This window comes from Aythya marila, assembly GCF_965140915.1.
Source record: "Aythya marila genome assembly, chromosome: 1".
In the NCBI taxonomy this organism is placed as follows: Eukaryota; Metazoa; Chordata; class Aves; order Anseriformes; family Anatidae; genus Aythya; species Aythya marila.
In genome coordinates, this window is record NC_139042.1 from 43,820,737 (window position 1) to 43,834,159 (window position 13,423).

General features: G+C 36.0%; 1 protein-coding gene across 15 annotated transcripts in view; it reads left to right on the forward strand.

Annotated features, from left to right (window-relative positions):
• LMO7 (LIM domain 7) overlaps positions 1 to 13,423 on the forward strand; it is a 130,063-nt gene that overhangs the window by 85,428 nt on the left and 31,212 nt on the right. For 9 of the 15 annotated variants that reach the window (XM_082767672.1, XM_082767681.1, XM_082767682.1 and 6 more), the window contains exons 5-16: positions 90 to 120; positions 519 to 632; positions 1,096 to 1,294; positions 2,420 to 2,672; positions 3,131 to 3,430; positions 3,765 to 4,055; positions 4,299 to 4,499; positions 4,937 to 5,653; positions 7,099 to 7,128; positions 9,827 to 9,944; positions 10,966 to 11,108; positions 12,435 to 12,882. In XM_082767672.1, the coding sequence (XP_082623798.1) occupies positions 90 to 120; positions 519 to 632; positions 1,096 to 1,294; positions 2,420 to 2,672; positions 3,131 to 3,430; positions 3,765 to 4,055; positions 4,299 to 4,499; positions 4,937 to 5,653; positions 7,099 to 7,128; positions 9,827 to 9,944; positions 10,966 to 11,108; positions 12,435 to 12,882 (2,845 nt within the window). The remainder of the gene's footprint in view (positions 1 to 89; positions 121 to 518; positions 633 to 1,095; positions 1,295 to 2,419; positions 2,673 to 3,130; positions 3,431 to 3,764; positions 4,056 to 4,298; positions 4,500 to 4,936; positions 5,654 to 7,098; positions 7,129 to 9,826; positions 9,945 to 10,965; positions 11,109 to 12,434; positions 12,883 to 13,423) is intronic. The other 6 variants (XM_082767675.1, XM_082767677.1, XM_082767679.1 and 3 more) reach the window with 5 other exon arrangements.

Consider the following 13,423-nt stretch of genomic DNA (forward strand, 5'->3'; position numbering starts at 1 on the left):
TTCAAACCATTTAAATGTTGAATAATAATAAAGTTTAAGTGATTTTAAAACTTTGTTTTGTTTCTTTCTCATTCCCTGCCCTGCTTCAGACCAGAGGAGACCAACAGAAGAGTGAAAAATGTAAGATATTTACTTCAATGCTTTCTGAAATAATTTTACACTAATTTTGGTTAAATATCGTTTAAAAACATTTCTGTTTATGGCACTATCATGCTTACCTTATTCTTCTGCTGTTCTTTCATCTGATGCAAATTAGTGCCATGTTTTGGTGATCTCTGTGCAGCCAAGCTCCTTTCCAAATAAATGTAATAATTAGAAACAGCAGTTATATCTGATTACTTGAGTTATATTATATGCATCGTAACAGTCTTTGGTTTTAATTTTGGCTTACACTGTAGACAAGATTTTAATACTTCATTTTGGAAAACATCTCGTAACAGCATAGTTAGATGCTTTTATATTGGTGTATGGTTTGAGAGGCAAGTAGCAAACTTTGAGTTTTTGTTTTATACCCCTAGGTTTTGATTACATTGTACTGGCTTGGGAGAAAAGCACAAAGTAATCCTCATTATAATGGTCCATACCTCAATCTTAAAGCATTTGAGAAGTTATTAGGGCAAGCGTTGACCAAGGTAAGAAATCCACAAGGAGTAGTAAATAAACAGCCTAAATTTCATACTTTTCTGTATGTTATAGCGTCAACACTGAAGGATCTGTTGGGGGGTTCATTTTATTTTTAATTTGGGGAACACAGTAGTGGATTTTTTGTTTGTTTTGCTTGCTATCAAAGGCTGTGTGAAAGGAATAAGTTTTAGCTTACACTGGTTCTTCTGCTAACGATATAATCAAGAAATTCAGAGGTCATCTGCTGTGATGGACTTAGTAGATTGTGAAGAGCCTGGTTTTGATTCTGTTAGGCTGAAGCGAGAAATTCAAGGCCTTCTGTTGTATAGGTCTCTTTCAGAGGTGTTGCAATAGTCTTTGTTAAAGTTTGTTTTGCAGTCAGAACACATTTTAAAATTTTTGAGTGAAAAATCATTAGTAGCATTCTGCCTTAAACTATTACAAAACATTTTTCAAAACTTACTCTCATAGGCACTTGAAGAGTCCAGCCACCTGAACAGAAGTGGCAGGGATAGTGGGTACGGTGATATTTGGTACGTGGACCGGGGAGAGCCCTTTCCACCTTCAGCTAGCCATAAAAGAGACGATTCCTTTGATAGCTTGGACTCTCTTGGCTCAAGATCCTCCACAAGCTTTTCATCAGACATAACCTTGAAAGGTGGCAGTGAAGGTATGTTTTCCTCTCTTAAATTTTCTGTTAGCATATGTCTCATAAATGTGAGTAAAGGCAATGTATGGGCCTAGTCCTTTGGGTGCCCAGTACTCGGCTTGATCTAGCTTTGTAACTGCCACAGTTGTGTTTTGCTTAAGTAAATATTGACCTTGAACAGTTGGTAGAAACAAAGCAATGCCCACAGGAATTTCCCTAGGAAGAGCTGTTGGGACTCTTACTTGTGCTGTTTTAGGATCCGTGTCTATGGGGGGTATTTTTCTATAGTTCAGGGAGGGTGAATGCAAGACTTCAGATCTGAATGGAATCACATAAAACTGCAGCAGTTGCATAATTTTCTTGCCTAGTTCCTAGTATGGATATATCAAACCTCTCTGTTTTCATTCTATTTGTGAATATTAAATGTAAGTAGGATTTTTCCCACCTACATTAAAATCAGAATGGTAGTTATTTTTGATATTTTAGTTTGTCATGGGAAGAAAGGTAACAAGAAGAAAATCTATGATGTTAGATCCTGACATCTGTAATCTTTTATTCTTCTCCCAGTTGTAAAATGCAATATGAACTTGTAGTTTAAAGTTATATTAAAAAGAAAAAAATGAGCGTTTGTATTTTGTACCATGTGTAACATAAAATCATTGGGCCAAAGCCACATGGAGCATATCTCTTCTGAGCAAAGCAACATCTAGCCATGCTACCTATGCAACCTACCCAGGGCTTCTAATGGGTGTTAATCTGCTGAGATGAGCATATTTTATACCATTTGCTAATATCTTGGCTTTCTTAGTAAACCTGAGTGGCAAATACGCTTTTAATTAATAACTTCTCTGCTGTTTTACTTCTTCAGTCTAGAGGCTAGCATTGTTTCCTGCAGGCAACAGTGATGGTGAAAGAATGGAATGAATGTAGCATGAGCATACAAACCAAATTCAGCTTAATGGACCTTATTACAGCTTCACAACAAACTTCTAAAAATATATCTTATACTGACCCATCAGTAGCTCAACAAGTTTGCAGCAGACACATGCCAAACATGGAGTTAAAGTGATTTGGGGATATTTCAGTGTAACTTCTAGCTGGAAATTTGTATCTAGAAAATTAATGTTTTTTCCCATTTCTTCTAAGGTTGTGATAGTGACACAGACTCAGAACTGCCTTTCAAAATGCGTGACTCCCATAAAGATGACAGGTCTTACCGAAGGATTTCTGTGATTGAACCAAAACCTACTACTGACTTCAATCGCTTCTTACCCAACAAAAACAAGCAGCCAACGTATATGCCAGCACCCTTAAGGAAGAAAAGGACTGAGAAGAATGAGGACAATAGGAGGAGCTGGGCAAGTCCTGTCTACACAGAGTCAGATGGAACATTTTCAAGGTACTGGTGTATGTAGTAAAGCAGACCTTGATTTATCATTTTAACAAATGTTTTCTTCATGAACTTAAGAAAAGCTGCTGTTGCTGTAATTGAAAGTAAAGTATTCAATGTTTTAAGGGGAGGGTGGTTGATGTTCAGGTCTTTAATTTTTATTTTATTTTTTCCTGTTGTTCTTTAATTTGTTTGGCTTTGTTCCACATAACTGGTTTTCTGGTTTTTGAGTAATGTGTTGAGGCTCATCAAACTTCACATGGGATTTAAGTGGTCTTAAGTGAAGTCTTGAACGAGTTAGATGTACAGCTTTAGTTTCTTGTTAAAGCTTTCTAAAATACACTGATGAATTTCTGTTGTCCAACTTCTTAGTTTACATACTTGAGAATAGTGGGCAATTCTTGTGTTTTGTCATAACCTTCGTGACTTCACTGTCTTCATTCTGTTCCTGTTTTGGTCAACCTCAGTGGACATGAAAGGAATCCCGTAGCTTCCTGCCAAAATAGCAGAGCAGAGTGTGGGCTCACAAATCCAGCTTCCCTCCAGATGATCTATGAGTATGACAGTGGCTCTGATTCAGAAGATGAAAGAAGGCTGCCCGACGTGGTTATGGATGACTTAGCAAAACGTAGATTTCTAGTCAAAAAGAGCCCTATAAGCTCTGCTGCACCTGGACATCATTTCATGTTGCGCAATGACTCTTCTAAATCTTGCTCACAAGAAAATGATCCAGCTGGTCCACTAGCTGCAATGCTTAAACCACTGAGGTCAGAGATACTAATCCAAGATCGAGTAACTATTGTATTACCTAAATTGCAGTCCATAAATAACTTCATAAAGTTAGCATTCTAATCAGCATTTTAACAGAGATGATAAATTACTATGCCTTTTCTGTCAAACCTTATATTTTTGTCAGAGGCGATAGGATGCTGATATAACAATTTAACTTTTTTTGTTATTATTTCTGGTGCTGCAGTGGTGGAATTGAGAACTAATTTGCTTCATTCATGAGGTTGAACTCCTGAGCCAAAAAGCATGTATTTTTGCATTCTTTGTCAAGTTGCTCCTAAAATATCTTAACTGATTGGGTATTTTGAACAGTAACCAGAGGAGACAGAGGCAGTTGGATACTAAAGTGGAAAACAAACCAAGAGTTAACATTTCTTCAGAATTATCTGGGTATTTTGATGAGGACGAGGAAGAAGAAATAGGCATCCCAAACATTGAAAAAGATGATCTCTATTTTCGCAAGCTAAATTCTTCAGCGTCAAATACAGTAGTTGCTTTTGACAAATTTCTTCCTAAGTTTTGGACTCCAGAAGAAGAATTACTATGGAAAAAAATCAGGAAATCCTCTTTCAAACCATGGTATAAAGAGATTCAAGGGTTCAGGTGCGTTTTTATGCATGCCCCTGTTTCTCTCGTGTGTGCAAAACCTTAAAAGTGTTGTTTTGTGACTTTTTTAAAAATATTTTTAATTTTTGCCTGCGTAGCAGCAGGATATATGTTTTCTTGAGGAAAAAAAATATTGAAGTACTCTTTCATTACAATTGTTCCGCTCTCAATGCTATAAATTTTACTCAATGCATACACTTTTTTTCTTTCCCTCTGTTTATTCTTCGTGCTTATGCACAGTAGAAAGAAATCGGATTCTGAGGATGAGGGATATGCTTATAAACAAAGCTCTGCTATTGTTGCTAACCAACCAAGACCAAGTTTCGAATGGAACAGCAGTTGCAGAAGGGATCAAAGCTATAAGCCAACTGCTGAGTATGTGGGAAGCTCATTGACACAGATTACAGAAGGAAAAATCTTGGAGGCTTCTGACCAGCCCAGGTTGATACTGCTGCATGAGCTGTACTCTTGCTGCATCAGAAAGAAATGGCTGGACGTGCAACAGCTAAATGAAATTAAACTGCATCCTGTGATGTTGCGCTTTTTTGTTACTATTACAATTTTATTTTTTTAAATATAGTCATAAGTTGATGGTGGTCTTATGAAAGATGTAAATGTGAAAGCATAACGTGCTGCATAGGCTTTGTGTGTGAGCATGCAAGTGTGCGGTTTCTGAGCAGGTCAGTAAGTCATGTTACCTTTACATTGGTTGACATGTGCTGTGTTCTGGTTAGTGGTGGTGAATGCCAAATGGTGTAGCTGTACTGCTTGGAATACTGCAAATCTAAAACAAGCATATATCTGAATACGTTGTGATCTGCTTGTATTTTTTTAGTTAATGATATTTTACTTCCCTCCTTTTGTTTTATATGCTTCAGTCAGTTTTCATTACTTCAGGCCCTGCAAAAATACTCTGACTACTTGTCTTCTGAAACGAAGACCAAAGTTGATCCTTCTTCTGGCCCTAGGCTCATAAAATGTAGAAGGAATATTTCCTTTATACCAGGATGTGACCAAGGCGACAATGAAAATGTATATCTGTATCCAGATTTAGAAAATGATGACTTATTTGTTCGCAAAACTGGGGCTTTCCATATGAATCAAGTTGTTCTCCAAGACCCCCAGTATTTTAAAAAATTCTCTGAGCAAGAGCCTCTTATAGAGGGTGAAATAATTCTGCAGCCTAGAGAAGGCCAAACTGTAATTCCAGATTTGGAAAAGGATGACATGATTTTTCGTAAAATCCTCTCTCAGAAAAAAGAGGTGCCTTTATCAGGTGCTCCAGACAAGTATCACCCTGCACTCTTTCCTGATCCTTGGAGTCTTCCTGAGGAAATACGGTCCAAATTTCTATGTTTACTTGAAAAGAGTGCAACACCAGAAGACAGAAAGAGCAATGGCAGAGTGTTGTCACCGTCTTCCCGACATAAGAAGGACGACATGCTGACACGCAAGATTGAATCTTGGAAAGTGGGAAGCAATGCACAGCCAGTAAATTTTATCCCAGGTCCGTGCAGTGAAGAAGACTGGAAAAAGTGGGAAGCAATCAGAGAGGCCAGCAAAGTTAGACACAAGAAGCGTCAGATGGTGGAGAGGTCAGGTTGTGTCCTGCACGGATTGTGCTTGAGCTAATTGAACTGTTTCCATTCAGAAAAGCATCATCTTGTGCTGAACCATTCGTAGAGTGCAAATCTGCAATTTGTTTGTGTCGTCCTGGACAGGCTTTTTATTTGCTTTCATTAGAAGCTCATGACTGCAATACCATATTTTCAACAAAAATTATGATGTTTTTTAGTTTTAGGTTGCAATTTTGGAGAAAATATGTAATCATTCCTTCAGATGCAGTTTTATATAAATTTCATGACATGAATGCTTTAATAACAAATTCTAGAGATGTGCATTCTGCAGTTATTGCTTGCACCTAAGTTTAAAAATGCTTGTTTGTAAAATGACTTGCCACTATTATGAGATGATTTCATGACTGAAAAGATATTAGTGCTCTTTTTTGCCTATCTAAAGTTATGGTGCATGCAAGGTGTGTGTCCATATGATTTTAAATTCTACTGTGACATATTTATTCTACCAGCAGTTTTCCTTGCTTTCATATTTCATACAGTCCTAATTAATACTCATCCTTTCCTGGTATACCCAAAGTTTTTTTTTCTGTGACTGAAGTCTTTTTTTTAACTACTTCCTAGCTCTCCTGTAGGTTTTGTACTTACTGTGGGAGAGTGGAGTTTTGTATGTTTTTTTGGCTCTGAAAATACGGCATTGCAAGTTGCAGTTCTACCAGCTGTGCATCTTTAATTTGTGACTAAGACACTTCTATGTTCCAGTTGAACCTTTGATGTCATTACATTTAATTTTTAAGCTTAATGCTGTTAACAAAATGCAAGCTTCACTGAGGAATATTTCTGAAGTGCTTGAAAAGATTTCACATTTTCAGAATTAATAGAATAAAATGCTCATATTCAAGAACACTAAAAATCCTCTTGAATCACGCTGAGTGTATTTGGTTCTTCACTTAATGTGTAAAGTTGTACATACCCTTTAGATTTATCCATTCCATGTATTACTTGCATTTAGCATTAGGAGTGGTTGAATTAACAAGGAAACTAGAAAACAGCCTTCGTAAGCCTTCTTTTTGGGATTCAAGTTGGCCTTCATTTTCATTTCTTGAAATGAGTATCTTCCAAGCGTGCTGTTTAACAGCACTGGAATAAGTGATGCAGAACTAAAACAAGGCTCTATTCATGCAGTATTTCTAAATTGGAAGCATTGGAAACTTACAGGCAGCCTTGTTTTGTCAGTTTTCTGCCTGACTTACACATCATGCAAGTCCTGATGTGCTTCTGACTTGTGTCAGATCACTGATGTGCTACTCCGTGCTGTCTCGTCCTCAAGCTTTCACAGTTTCCCATTCACTTAGTGAGAGTGCTGGTGTACTGATCGTATGAATGTTGTTATGAATATCAAGCAAGATACTGAATCTTTCTCTTTTTTTTTTTTTTTTTTTTTTTTGTGATTTCTAATTTCTCAGACTGTTTCAAAAGCTTTCTGATGAGCAAGGGTAAGTTTTTGTAAAAGCTTGAAAGATCATAACACTATTTTTGCCTCTTGTTTAAATTTTCATGCATGCATAGCAGCTAAAAACTTGTGCTCAAAGCAACTTGTGCATGCTGCTTTGTTGTTTGTGCTTGAGCAATTTACATAACAAATGTAAGACACTAAAAGCTATGCATCTGGCAAAAGTCCTCTCTGGCATCTAGGATTATATCAGTTATGGTTATCAGGCATTTTGAAAGTCAGCTCTGATATTTTATTCCAGCTGAAGTATTTGGAGTTCTGTATTTAGATCAGGCTCTAAAACATTCAGAAATGTAAAGCAGAATTAGTAAATATTTCATTTTAAAGACTGCACAATAAAAATTCTGAAAATGGTTAATGACATGCATATGCACCATGGAAATGACTGAAAAATCTGTCATTTTCAAATAGGGCAGGTTGTAATACAGTATCAAATAACTCTCAGAATAAAATATACAAGTTAATACATTTCACTGGTAGTTTAAATGAATGTCAGATCCATTTGGCCTGGCATTTATTACTTCACATATTATATTTTGATTCTGATGGTAGTGGACTTAAAGAATTATTTTACTTAACTTTCTTTTTCTTTTTTCTTTTTTTTTTTTTTTTTAAAGGAGGCACATACTTCTTAAAAGGTGGTAGTTGAACCAAAGTAAATACATAAATAAATGAAAAGTGTGTTCTTGAGGTTATTCACCTGTAGTTTCTCTTAACATCGATGAGCTTTTTGAACACTTTATGGTTAGTTTTTGGACTTCTAGTTATTGAATCCTCAGTAGTAAACTGGTTAGTGCCATGTTAACTTACGTAGCCTTGTTTACAACTTACTGGCTCAGAGAAATATTTACTGTGTGATGGCATATTAAGTACTTGGTTGTGCATGGTGCTCTCTATTTTCCAAAGAGGGAAACAGCAAGTAAACATATGTATATGAACATATACTTGTATTTATATATTCTTTTTTTTTCACCCTGAGCCAAAATCTGGTAAATGAACAAATGCTGCTAGGAGAAGCAAGAAATGTGTTTGAAGGCTCTGGATGTTAGTGGAGGGAAACTCAGGAGGCTTGAGTCACAAGTTATTTTTTTATTTTATTTTTTTAATTAAGATTAGAATTTAACATATTATTTGCTGGTATGAATATGTGAATATATCCTTTCTTAGGGTATATTGTATTTAGGTCTAGATTTTCCTAGCAAATATAGAAACTCGAGAGAAAGAAAAGGAAACCATCATGTACGTTTCCTTTAGTGAATCTGGAATGGTTTTGATGCTAACTCAAAATCCTTTCTACATGTGATATAACTTAGCCAATTAAAAAAAAAAAAATAAAAAAAAAAAAGGAAGAAAGGAGAGCTACACAAGAAAAAGAGTTTCTGCAATAATGTCTGTAAGATTTTTGTTAAATGTGGCATTCTTCCCATTCAGAAAATAAACAAGCAAACAGGAATAATGAGTTAATGCCCTGGCCTTTTTTTCCAGAGGCTGAAGTCCAAAGTCTTATGTTACCAATGTAAGTAAGTCGGGCCTCTTGGGAGGAAGTGAAAGAGACTGGTTTGTTAGTTCAGAGCTCTTGGTATGTAAGAGATTAGAGCAAGGCCTTGTGCTGAATCACTTTTGTTTTTAACCTAATTTTCTGTCATACCAGAGAAGCATTATGGTTTCAAGTCCTGCTAGAACTCCATCACTTAAATTTTATACAAATAAATAAAAATGAAAGCATTTTGTGAAAAAATAATAATAATAATAATAAATCAGAAGCCTAGCTTTCCTTTATCATGGTACCAAACATTACAAAGTGTGTTATTACAACACCAAAAATCTGCGTGTTGCTTGATGCCTAACAGGCTTAAGACTCCTGCTCAGATTGATCCTGTTCTATACCCAAGCTAAAAGTTCTGTTATGCTTAAATAGACTGCAATATGGATGAATAAAGGAGAAAATAACAGGAATAGAATTAAAGGGGAGGGGGAGACATGTAAAGTGTATTCTGAGGAATTGAGATTACAGTGAACTAGTGAGTAGGAGTTAATGGAAAAACTTGTTGATATATAGAAGAAATTAGCAAGAGGATGACTGTTAGCAATCCTAGCTTGAACTGAAAGTGTCAGGAAGACTTCGGAAAGGAGTGATAGAGACTAGCGAGGTCCATAACATGATTGAACTGAGTATTTAGCAGTAAATCACTTTTATCTTTTAGAAATGTGCATTGATAACTAACTTGATTTTAGAATAGGCCTAAGGAAGAAAAATATAGGAGGTGATTCTGAGGCTGTTGCTGGAGAGAAAAAGTGAAATAATTGGAGTTTGGATTTGAGGGGGGACACACAATGGCTTTTATATAAAAGAAACAGGCAAGGTCAATAAATGGAGTAAAAAAATTAAACAGAAGTAGTAGACATGAGGAGTTGAATGTGAATCATCAGCATGGAGCTGCTGCAGGAGGAGCTGGTTATTCAATTAACCTGATTTTATTTGCCCAAATATGCAACTACTGACTTCAGTGCTGGCACTAGGTCCCATCCAAGGCTTGCTCATTCAGCTGCCCATATGTTTCCTGCTCTGTTTGAAATAACATTTAAGAACATTCAGTTGTACTAATATAAATCTCTGTTGAAGGTTTCACTTGCACAAATGGCTAAGATATGATGAAGCTGAGTAGTCTTTTTCTTTCTAGGAGTAAATCTTTGAATGATGTCAGTGCAGAGGAGCTGCAATCGATGCGCAAAATCCGTTATGAAGAACTTCAAAGGATAAAAGAACAGCTGCAAGAACAAGATCTGAAGTGGCAAGAAGTAAATACTTTTTTACTCCTCCTGACATGCCCAGATAAAGGGCAAGGTGCTGCAAATGTTCAGTGCCCCTAGAAAACTGGCTTTTGGCATATGTGCAGCAATTTATGGGATCATGCTTTAAAATTATGCATTCCATGCAACTACTAGTGTTTTGGAGGATGTCTAAGTCAACTGTAATTATTTTTAATATTTTTATATGGTTTGTATGTATTGTTGTGGTGTCACAGTAAAGCCTTTAGGCATGAGTTCTCTGAACATAAAAGTTGGGGCACAATTTGACATGCCTGAGATTTGTGGATATTGTTTGTGAAGTGATTGGAATGTCTGAGAATTTGATCCTTTGGGAAAAGAGGAGGAAATATTTCCTTGTGCAAATTCTTGAGGCTCATATCTCCCAATAATTCTGTCTTAAATTCAGCTTGTAAAGTGATATGATAACTTTGCACAGCATTATAAGGTTATGTGAAGACTTTTTTTAAATTAAAATCTATGATTGGCAATGATTACCAACAAGAGGCTGAAATTAACAACAGAACACCAAGCAAGCAGTTCATAGAAGTTCCAATATTCAATAGTTCTCTTAACCCAGCTCTGGTATTTCATGGAGAAGATTGCCAGTTCACATTGTGGTTTTACAGAAATAAACAAAGCATAGAAGTTGATCTCTTATGTTTTCAATTTAGACTTTAAGGCGTGTTTATTCTCAAGTTAATATATCAGTCTAACATACTGGTGATTTGAGGGAAGGAAAAAAAAAAAAAAACACCAAAGCCTGCAACAAAGAAATTCACATGCCATTTACATTTGTTTTCAACTATCTGTCATTGTGTGAACTATTATTAATAATTGAAAATGTCAAGGGGCGAAAATAAAAGCACTTGGGGGAAGGTGCATGAAAATGTGGCCTTGATGCAGACATGCAAGTAAAATCAAGGCATCAGATTGCTTGAGATAGGATGCCTCTGTAGACGTGCAAGGTCTTGAAAAAATCTCATTCTGTTTGTTCTCGTGATTCTTGTAGGATCTAGCAAAATGGAAGAATCGTAGAAAGAGCTTCACTTCAGAATTGCAAAAGAAAAAAGAAGAAAGAGAAGAAATAGAAAGGAGAGCCTCTGAGGTTTCTGATAGGAGCAGCAAGTCCCTGAAAGAAATGGAGCAGGAAAGGTAATGACCCTAATGGGAGTCTTAAATTGTGGAACTTAAACTTGAGTATTTTAGTTCCCTTTTAGTTCCCTTGAGCAGTTGTTACTGGCAAGTTGCAATTGATTTTTCAGAAATATCAACAATTTTAGTTCCAAATTCTAGAGTAAAAATCTAGGCAATTAAAGGGCAGAATATGATCTGCTAATACATTGTTTTCATAGAATGATAAACAGTTTGGCTCTGTAAATGTTTTATTCAAACCATGAAGAAATGTACTGCAAAGTCAGTATTTGTATCCAATTTAAAGAGGTTAAAACAATAGAGATTTAAGCCAGTTAACTGCTTCTTTTATTCTTGGATCAACTTAACTATTTCTTTCCTCTAACACTGAATTTGCTGTTCTCTTGACCACAGTGGATAAATACAGTCAGAATTTTTGTGTATATCACAGAACGGTCAACTTCTACTTTATTTCCTTTGTATCCCCTATTGTTCCTCTGGGTATTTACAGAAAAAACTTCCCTCTGGAGAGTCAAGTTTCGATAGAGTAGTGCGGTACCATATCTCCTGATGACAATCATTTTTTTTTAAGTTTGTTTTTAAGTTTAAATGTATATGGCTGAGGTGAAGAAGGGAATATGCATATGGCATGTATTTATAAATGAAATTTAAGTAGGTCTCAAAACATAATGTTTTGAGTATTTTTTGACGTATTTGTGAGGACAACAACTTTAAGACAAATATGGATTCAAATTTTATTGAATGTCCAGTATTGCCAACATCTTAAAAAAAATAAATAAATAAATAAAAATAAAAAAATTATAATACATATGTTAAGGATTATCTATCCCTATGGTGGTTTCTTTTTGACAAGGGAATTAATCCCAAAATAAAGAAATAAATCTAAATTTCAAGGCACCCTGTCATTTGTTATCTGAAGTACAGTATAGTACTTTCAGAGAGTAGAAACATCAAGAGAATATACAGTTTAGGCAATGTTGTGTGACTACCTTCCTCACCTTCTTTCCTCAATGAAATCTGAAATTCTGAGGATATGTAACTTGAATAGCTGTATCATTTTCTTGGCAGAGAGATGGTGTCTGTCATGGTGGCAACCTGATAACGTGGCAGTAGTATGCCTGAGTGTTCAGATGGAGTAGGGGTGGGTGGGGAGGTGGACTTGAAAATACTAATATTTTAATATATTTTAAGTGATTTCATTTTTTTTACTTACCAGAAGTGTGTTTCTCAGTTTATGCTCTGCCTTGAAAAATCAGTAGTTAAAACACCTAGGGTGCACCTGTTTGTCTGTTCACTTTGGGATTTTAATAAGGTCTGTCCCCATAGGGAGGATAGAGATCAAGACTCCTACAGGCAGAGAAAATATGAACACAGATGGACGTATTCACTGAACGATGATGTGTTTACTGAAGAAAAAGAACCTTCTACACGGTCAGTGGTGAAAGATTACCTTTTGGAAGAAGAAAGATCCTATAGCACTAAAGACAGCAAAAGCCTGTCTGCTGCTGAAAGGAGCAAGGATCATCTGCCAAAGCAGGAGAATTATGCCACACGTGAAGCTCCTGCTCCCTCAAAGAGCCTGGCAGAAGAGCAGAGCTCGTCTCTTTTGTCTACGCGCTACTCAGTGAATGCTCAAACTGGGTCAGCTCAGGTTTCAGCTTCTCTCCCTAGAAGTTACCAGAAAACCGATACCTCCAGGTTAACATCCGTGGTTACACCAAGACCTTTTGGTGTCCACTCAAGAGGAATCTCCTCTCTTCCACGGTCACTCACGGTAAAATTCTCTTTAGTTCCTGAAGTTTATAAACGTTTGGTGTCTCGTATAGCTGGGTGAACAGTAGAGCTTAAATGTTCTTTTTGTTTGATGAAGGCTGCATTAATACAGCAAGTGATTCTGTCATGTAAGATTTTTGTGTTTCTATATTTAAAGGCATTTGTAGAAATGTCTAATTTTTTTTTGTAGAATCATCTTTATCATCTTTAATGCCTCCTTATTACAAAAGGAGAAGAATAAAATTTTAAAATTAAATTTTACATTAAAAATGAAAAAAAATCTGTCTCTGAAGAGAGAAAACCTGTCTTTGATGTAACTGTTTGAAGCTAATTTAACATAATTGTTAAAGACAAATTTTCAGGTGATATAAATTTCTTCTGCTTTGCTGAGCTTGAAATTAAAGCTTTACTCCAGCCTAGAATTTGCCTGCTCAGTAAAGCACTGAAACACAGAAATTGTTTTTTCCATAATTACATAGATTTTCGTAGCTTTTTCGTAAATCCCTATCTGGCTCAAGTTTTTAAAGGAGAAGCATGCAAAT